This window comes from Physeter macrocephalus, chromosome 18 (genome assembly GCF_002837175.3).
Source record: "Physeter macrocephalus isolate SW-GA chromosome 18, ASM283717v5, whole genome shotgun sequence".
Taxonomy (NCBI): domain Eukaryota; kingdom Metazoa; phylum Chordata; class Mammalia; order Artiodactyla; family Physeteridae; genus Physeter; species Physeter macrocephalus.
This window is the reverse complement of record NC_041231.1, coordinates 1,680,719-1,689,852: the sequence shown is the minus strand read 5'-3', so window position 1 is coordinate 1,689,852 and position 9,134 is coordinate 1,680,719. Positions and strand designations below refer to the sequence as shown.

The following is a 9,134-nucleotide window of genomic DNA, read 5'->3' as shown; positions in this document are numbered from 1 at the left end:
CCATATCTCTTCCCTCTTGCGTCTCCCTCCCACCCTCCCTATCCCACCCCTTTAGGTGGTCACAAAGCACGGAGCTGATCTCCCTGTGATCTCCCTGTGCTATGCGGCTGCTTCCCACTAGCTGTCTATTTTACATTTGGTAGTGTATATATGTCCATGTCACTCTCTCACTTTGTCACGGCTTACCCTTCCCCCTCCCTTAGCCTTTCCCTTCTGAATCCTTCACAGGACCCACCAGTCTGTCCCCGAGCCAGCCTCTGCCCTTCCCCCACTCCACCGCATCCATCCTGCCTGCGGTGCAGACCGATGGGGCACGTTCACTTCTCCGATCAGGAGTGCCTCCTCCTGGTACCCCCGCCAGCACCCTCCCCGCGTCCACCCATGAAGCGTGGCGTTGGCTGAAGAAAGGAGGGGACAGGAGGAGCCTCTGAGTCCAAAAGGGAGTCCTTGCTGTCCTGGGTTTCCAGACGCTTCCCCTCGAGTTGGACACCTGCCTTTCCTTATGGCCATATGCCCAGACGCCTGGCTTTGGCACATGTTGCTGAGACGGTGTTGAGAGCAAGACGGGAGAAGGAAAGTTGAGTTAAGGGAGGGGACGTGGAGGTGGGGGAGGAGGACAGGTGAGCCGGGAAGGGCTCAGTTCTCACTTTCAGATCCTGAAGAACCTATAAATGGCAGCGTCCATCCTTACAGAAAGCGCATTTGCCTGCACTTTTCACAACAGAGAATTCTGTGGTCACTCAACCGACTCAGCATGCTGAACGTGCCTTGTCATAAGCCCTCGAGAACAGTCTGTCATATTTTTCCTTGTGCTGCTGTTTTTCTACTAAGGCGTCTGAACTGCGATTCTGTTACAAGTTAACTTTTAAAAAAATGCCATGTCATGAAAATCAAAATTATTTATAGACATCATTCTGTGCCTTGAAAATTAGATCAAGATTCTGGCCCTGCATGTCTTGAGTTATTAATAATATCTTGGCTTCAGCACTGACTACTGTGTGATGTCAGGCAAGTTACTTAACCTCTCTGTGCCTCAGTTTCGTCACATGTCAAGTAGAGGTAACGGTGCCCACTTCATAGAGTTGTTAGGATCAAAGAGGCTCTATCCATGTCAAGCCCTTAGAACAAACAGAGTGTCTACCTAAGTGCTTGGTATAACTTGATTTTATTATTATTATTGATATTGTATGCCTGGAACCAAAGAAAACAGACCCCAACCTTCTGCCTTCTTTACGCATCAGACCAGCAGCCAGACGCTTGCTGGATGGAACTGAGACGCCTCCATCAAACCCAGCCCGCTCCCCATCCTCCCATCATACACTTAGTGGGATGCCCAAGCATGGGGCAGGCAGCAGGACAGGCAGGCGGCTGCTTCCTGCAGGAGAGGACTTTCCTGGCCTTGAAATCATCAAGGGAGAAACAGTCAGCCAATTACCACAAATAGAAGTTTGCATTGTTCTCACTTGCATCGTGGACTCGGTTCTTTTGGCCAGAAGAGCGCATGTGGCTTCCATGCTGCGGTAACTCAGTTTGCAGCTCTTTAAAGCTTTTCTTTGGAAGCATAAGCTCGGAATTGCTGGTTGTGGGTCCATTTTTAGGTTATTTTCAGCAGCTGTCCTGGGTGTGCACTGGAGTGCAGATGTGCGGTGTGCGCTTGTATGTTTCTGATGGCGTGTTTATCGTGGGGGCTTAGGGGACTTTTTTTTTTTTTTTGGTGTGCAGGCCTCTCACTGCTGCGGCCTCTCCCATTGCGGAGCACAGGCTCCGGACGCGCAGGCTCAGCGGCCATGGCTCACGGGCCCAGCCGCTCCGCGGCATGTGGGATCTTCCCGGACCGGGGCACGAACCCGTGTGCCCTGCATCGGCAGGCGGACTCTCAACCACTGCGCCACCAGGGAAGCCGTTAGGGGACCTTTATAATGAGCTGTCTGCTGCTTACAGACAAGCAGTCAGTAATAATCACGTGAACAACAATAGTAACAGCAGACTTTTTTAGGGCTTACCGCGTGCCAGGCTTTGCTCTAAGCCTTTACATACGTAATCTCATCGAATCCCCACACCAAACCCATTTAAAAAAATATATATTTGTTTAGTAATTTGGCTGCACCAGGTCTTAGTTGCGGATCTTTGTTGCCACGTGTGGTATCTTCGTTGTGGCATGTGGGGTCTTTAGTTGTGGCATGCAAACTCTTAGCTGCGGCATGCATGTGGGATCTAGTTCCCTGACCAGGGATCGAACCCGGGCCCCCTGCCTTGGGAGCCACTGCACCACCAGGGAAGTCCCCCAAACCCATTTTAAAGTTGAGAAACCCGAAGCCCGTGGATTAAGCGTCATGGCTGATGTCACCTAGTACAGGTGTGGGATTTTCAGCCAGGCAGCCTGAGGCCGGAGCCCCTCTCCTCTAAGGCACCTGTCTGCCAGCTTCACGTCAGGCTTTGGCTGGGGCCAGCCTGTAGGAATAGGTGAGCCATGGGGAGCGGCGTCTCCCTCAGAGAGGAGGGCATCTCGGTCTCTGTCTCTCTGAATGAAGGTGCCTGCCTGCTTACCTTCACTCCCAGCAGAAGCAACAGCTCGGGAGTCTGGACAAGGTTACCCGGAGGCGAGTAGCCGCAGAGAGGTCCATATGCCCGGGACCATCCTGCTAACCAGATAGGTTCTCCCTGCTCAGCTGTGCGCTGTCCCAGACCCCTCCTCCCTCATCCTCCTTAGGGCTGGGTCATCCCCCCACTCCCCAGCCCCAACCCCTGCCTGTGAAGGGATGGCTGTTCCAAAGCCCCGGTGTCTCTCCTAACACCTGCCTGACTGTTCAGGGTAGGTCCGTGTTCTCGTATTTGACCTTCTCACCTTCTGGTCCACACAAGTGGACTTTTACCATTTTTTTTTAATCGCGGTAAAATACAGATAACACAAATTTTACTGCCTTAACCATTTTTAATGGTACAGTTCAGCCGCGTTCAGTACATCGCAACCATCACCACCGTCCCTCTCCAGAACTCTTTACATCTGGCAAAACTGAAACTCTGTCCCCGTTAAACAACAACCCCCCAGCCCCAGGCCCCTACCGTCTACTTTCTGTCTCCATGAATCTGACTCTCCCCCAGAGACCTCATGTGAGTGAAATCACACAGGATTTGTCCTTTTGCATCTGGTTTATTTCACTGAGTATAATGTCTGCAAGGCTCATCTATGTTGTAGCCTGTGTCATAATTTCATTTCTTTTTAAGACTGAATAATATTCTATTCTATGTATATACCACATTTTATGTATCCGTTCATCCATCAGTGGACACTTGGGTTGCTTCTGCCTTCTGATTATTGTGACTAATGCTGCTATGAACGTGGGTGTGCAAATATTTGTTTGAGTCCCCGCTGTCTTAATCTGCTCAGGCTGCTATGACAAAATACCATGGGCTGGGTGGTTTAAACAACAGGAATTTATTTCTCACAGCTCTGGAGGCTGGAAGTCTGAGATCAGGGTGCCAGCGTGGTCAGGTTCTGGTGAGAGCTGCCTTCCTGGCTTGCAGACGGCCACCTTCGTGCTTTGTTCTCACGTGGCAGAGAGAGCAAGCTCTCTGGTGTGTCTTCTTATAAAAGGGCACTAACCCATCATGGGGGCCCCACCCTCATAACCTTATCTAATCTCATCCCCTCCTGAAGGCCCTACCTCCTAATACTGTCACTTGGGGAGTTAGGGCCTCAAAATATGAACTTGAGGGGACACGAACATCCAGTCTGTAGCATTCCACACCCTGACCCCCAAATTCATGTCCTTCTCACATGGAAAATACATTCTCCCACCTCAGCAGTCCCCAAAGTCTTCATTTGTTTCAGCACCACCCCCAAACTCTCAAGTCCAAGTCTCATGTAAATATCGTCTAAGTCAGGTGTGGGTGAAACTTCAGGTATGAGTCATCCTGAGGCCATTTCCTCTCCAACTGTGAACCTGTGAAACTAAACAAGTTATGTGCTTCCAAAACACGGCATTGGGTCAAACATAGGGTAGACTTTCCTGTTCCAAAAGGGAAAAATCGGGAAGTAGGAAGGAGCGACAGGTCCCAAGCAAGTCCCAAACTTATTGGGGTGAATCAATCAGACCTTAAGACGTAGAACTCTCCTCTTTGGTTCGGCATTCTGTCCCCCAGGCCCGTTGGGGCGGCAGTGTCACCCACACGGTGCGGCAGGGTGGTCCTACCCCCAAGCCTTCTGACAAAGGCTCTCTGACCTGTTGAAACCAAGGCAGTGGCCCTGATGTTCTCTGACTCACTTTGGGGGTCATTTTCCCCTCTTTTTGAAGAATGGCACGTGTTCGCAATTGAGTGGCTCTATCGTGCCGTCTTGTTAAACCCTAGAAGTCCGACAGCCTCCCCTCACTTCGCCCGACTCTACCCCCTTCCGAGTAAACTGGCAGTACCTATGCGCGTATAATTCTGCAACCTGGTTATCACGTGATGGTCCAGCCACACCCTCAGCATTCTCTTCAGAACCTGCTTTCTCATTTCCTGCACCACGGACAGGCTGAGGATTTTCCAAATCCTCAAATTCCAGTTCCTTCTTGCTAAACAATTCCTCCTTCAATTCATCCGTCTTTTTGCATTTTACCATCAGCAGCCCTCCAGCACTTTGCTTGGGAATCTCCTCGGCTAAACGTCCACGTTCATGGCTCACAAGGTGTGCCCCCCACAAAACCCCAGGACACAAGTCGGCCAAGCTCTTGGCCACTCGATAACAAGGATCACCTCTCCTCCAGTTTCCAGTTACAAGTTCCTCATTTCCATCTGAGATCTGATCGGAATAACCTTTAACATCTATATTCCTACCATGCACCTCAAAACTCTCCCAGGATCAACCTTTCACTTTGAAAGCTGCTTCCACATTTTTAGTTATTTGTTACAGCAGCGCCCCACTTGCACAATGCACACACACACACAAAGAGATTTATTACAGAGGCTGAGAAGCCCAAGATCTGAGGTCATGGCGAGCTGGAGGCCCAGGAGGGCTGATGGTGTAAGTTTCAATCCAAAAGCCCGGAGGCTCAAGACCCACGAAAAGCTGACGCTTCTCAGAGTCTGAAGGCTGGAAAAGAGAGATGTCCCAGCTCATAATCAGACAGCAGGAGTTCCCTCTTACTCAGCCTTTTTGTTCTAGTCAGGTCGTCAGCTGATTAGATGGGGCTCACCCACACTAGGGAGGGCAATCTGCTTTACTCAGTCTACTGAGTCAGATGTTAATTTCATCCAGAAACACCCTCCCCAAAACACCCAGAATAATTTTTGGCCAAATGTCTAGGCCCCCTGTGGCCCAGTCAGGATGACACATAAAATTAACTCTTATACAATAACTGCTTTCAGATCCTTTGGGTGTATCCGCAGAAGTGGAGCAGCTGGATCATATGGTAGTTCTATGTGGAATTTTAAAAAAATATTTATTTATTTAGTTATTTATTTACTTACTTACTCATTTGGCTGCGCTGGGTCTTAGTCGCAGCACACAGGATCTTTGCTGTGGCATGCAGGATCTTTTACTTGTGGCGTGTGGGTGGGATCTAGTTCCCTGACCAGGGATCGAACCCAGGCCCCCGGCATTGGGAGTGTGGAGTCTCAGCCCCTGGACCACCAGGGAAATCCCATATGTGGAATTTTTTTGAGGAATCTGAATGCTGTTTTCCACAGCAGCTGTACCATTTTGCATCCCCACCAGCAATACACAAGCCTTCCAGTTTCTCCACATCCTTGCCAACACTTGTTGTTTTCTGTCTTTTGATAGTAGCCATCCTGACAGGTGGGAGTGAGCTTTACCTTTGAGGATTTGGCTGGAAGACAGCGAATGATTCTTCTCTTTCTTTTTTTTTTTTTTTTTTCCTTTTTTTTTGGCCACGCCACGTGGCTTGCGGGATCCTAGTTCCTGACCGGGGATCGAACCCGGGTCCCCCGCAGTGGAAGCGTGGAGTCCTACCCACTGGACCACCAGGGAATTCTGACCAGGAATGATTCTGACCATTTGTCACCTAAAAGACATTGGGTCACATGTTACGTGTAACCCTGCAGAGCCGCCCTTTTACGTTCACATCATAAATGCCAGCACACTAGGTCACTGGCTTCTCAGGGCCTGTGAGGACCTCCTGCCCGGGTTCCTCACCTCTGTCCCTGTCGTGTTTCAAGGATCCATGGTCTGAAGCCTGGGTCCCAGATGGGTGGTCACCGTGCAGGAGGCCGGTGAAGCGCCTTTCACCAGATGGTTCTAACCCTGCCCCTGAAATGGCCTTTGCTTTCCATCCCCACGGCCCCCGGCTGGTGTGGACAGGGGCTGCCATGGCTCCCCTGACATTAGCAGGCTGGGGAGGGGGCTGGATTTGGCTACAGGCTGCTCCTGTCGGTGGCCTCCTTGGAGGACACCTAGCATTAGGTGGGGCCCAAGAGTTGAAATCAATGTCACTTCCTAGGACGGAAGCCTGGGGTCCCTGGGTCTCTGTAGCGCTGCAGCCCCCGGCCCACATGTGAAGCTGTATCAGTCAGGGTTCTCCAGGGAAACAGAGCTGGCAGAGGATGGAGATATATATATATATATATATATATATATATATATATATATATTTAAGAGGTTTCTTGTAAGGAGTTGGCTCTCAGGACTGTGGGAGCTGGCGGGTCTGCAGTCTGAAGGGCAGGCTGGGAACTCAGGCAGGACCCGGTGCTACAAATTGAGGCAGAATTTCTCCTCCATGAAATCTGAGTTTTTGCTCTGAAGGCCTCCAGAGGATTGGGGAAGGCCCACCCACATCATTACTGAAAGCCGACTGACGGTCCACGTGTGTGTCTGCTGGCTGGCATCTGAACGCCCGGCTCATCTGAGGGTTCAGACGACCGTCCCCGGGCCCAGCAGTTCTCCCCGTCTGGGGCACGGAGAGCCCTGCCCATGGGGGGTCTGGTGCAGGTCTCCCCAGGAGCCCCAGGCCACTCCAGGGGACTTTGGCTTCGCCTGTCTGGCTGCCGCAGTGCATCAGGGACCACGTGGCCTCTTGACTTCAGTCGGTGCCTCTGTAGGGCTCAAGTTGGACCGTTTCCTGTGGGTGCTGGTTTCGTTGCCGTGCACAGGTGCATGGGTGGAGTCTTTTTCTGCTTGAGTGAAGACCAGTTAACAGCTTTGAATGCTTTTCCGAGATTTCCCCTCCCTCCAGTTATGGGGACCGACCATAGGAATAGCTTCCCCCCCCAGGGGTGGGCGTAGAGGGACCAGACGGGCTTTTGGTGGGAATGCAGGGCGCGGTCCGTGGGAGTCTCCAGCCTCAGCCCCTTGAACCGCCCCCGCTGTGGCCTCCTGGGCCGAGGACTCTCTCATGTAGATTCTCACAGAACGATGGCCTCCTTGTCGAAGGACGCCCAGGGGCCTAGAGAGGGGCAGAGTGGGAAGACGTGCCTCTGCCTGGGGACCATGGGTATCGTAGCTGCCATTTTAGCAGTTACGATTGGTCCACGCCATGGATGGGCCTTGAGGACACTATGTTGTCTGAAATCAGACAGAGAAAGACAAATACTCTAGGATCTCACTTCGAGGGGAATCTAAACCAAGCTCATAGAAAAAGAGATCAGATCTGTGGTTTCCAGAGGCAGGGGGTGGGGGAAGTGGGGGAAGGTGGTCCAAAGCTGGACTTCCAGTTACAAGAGAAATTAGCCTGGGGATGTCACATTCAGCACGATGGCTACAGGTGATGCTGCCGTGTGGTACGCGGAAAGGTTGCTAAGACAGTAGATCCTCCATGTCCTCATCACAAAGAAAAGAGATTTTTGTAACCATGTGAGGTGATGGCCCTGAACTAAACTTACTGTGGTCATTTCGCAAAATATGTCAGTCGAGTCATTATGCTGTACGCCTTCAACTTAGTGCTGGTATCAACTATATCTCAATAAACTGGAAAGAAGGGAGTATCTCTTGTTTTTAAAAAAGGCTCATTCTGCTGTCAGGCCGTCAGGATGCAGAAGAGTGTGCTGCACTTGGCGCTTTAACGTGGTTCCCACTCTTGCAGGTGGCGATCATAGCCGGGAACTTCGAGCTGGCTGATTACATCAAGAACCACCGGGAAACCGACATCGGTGAGTAAGGCTGGTGGCGAATGAACTGTGAGGGGTTCTGTTTGACGGGTCACCTCGTTAGATTGGTTCAGAGTCTGCTTTTAGCGAAACTTCACAGAAAGCAGAGTGCTAGCATCTTCTCCGCCTCTGTTGCTCCGGTTTCTTAACTCTTGGCAGGGTTGGGGCAAGGAAAGCCTTAGACGTCAGGTGAGGACGCCGGCAGTGGCTGCAGGGCATTGCTGTCCGTCCAGAGAACCAGATCGCTTTGCAGCTCACGGAGATGGGTTTGCGGGAAGATTCTGTAACATACATGATTCCATTTAAAGTAAGAGATGGCAACGAAATGAAGCAGGAGACAGCCATCCCCTCGCCTCCCTCCCACTGTCTGCTGTCCCCTTTCTAGTACCCCTCGTGCCAACCAGGAGGACTGTCTCTGGGGCTCCTCCCCTCTCCTATCGCCCTGCCGGCGGCTGGGCCCAGTCTTGCATCTCGGAAGAGCCCGCTGGCCTGTTTCCTCCAGCCCCGGGCTTACACAGGACATGCAGCGGGGAGCAGTCCCACTGGACCAGCAGCGGTGAGATTTCAAGATGGTGCCATCCCATCGAGGGGGTGGGCAACGGGGCTCCAGGGCGCCTGGAGAAGTAGCCAGATGGCGTCTGTGTCTTGTTGCCTGTGTCCCTCTCCCTGAGTTTGGGGCCGGGGGCGAGCGATACCGTGTGTTTGGCTGTCCAGTCTTCACCGTGTCGAGTGTCTGGCGGGCGCCCGCCTGCCCCTGGGAATCGCACAGGGGGGCGGAGCCGGATGCCTGCTTGCCTCATCCGGTCCCCTGTGCGGAGCATCGGGGCCCCCCAGGCGCTGGGCCCGGTGCTGCTGCGAGTCCCCCCGTGGGCCGGGCCGGACCTCCTAATTGCTCTGAGATCCAGGCCTCTGCCACGGCCACGCCAGCATCTTCCTAAGCACGTTATGCAGATGGGCGAGTTCGCGTCCGCAAAGTGCTTCAGGAAATGAACTGAGCTCTCCAACCCTAAGCACCAGCCCCCTAAGACGAGAGAGCAGTACAGTCGGACAGG

At 52.3% G+C, this 9,134-nt stretch overlaps 1 protein-coding gene across 1 annotated transcript in view; it reads left to right on the top strand.

Moving 5' to 3' along the window:
* The window catches only part of SHANK2 (SH3 and multiple ankyrin repeat domains 2), a 464,476-nt gene that overhangs the window by 120,142 nt on the left and 335,200 nt on the right, over positions 1–9,134 (top strand). The window contains exon 9 of the mRNA XM_024133268.1: positions 8,019–8,085. Coding sequence (XP_023989036.1) covers positions 8,019–8,085 — 67 coding nt within the window. The remainder of the gene's footprint in view (positions 1–8,018; positions 8,086–9,134) is intronic.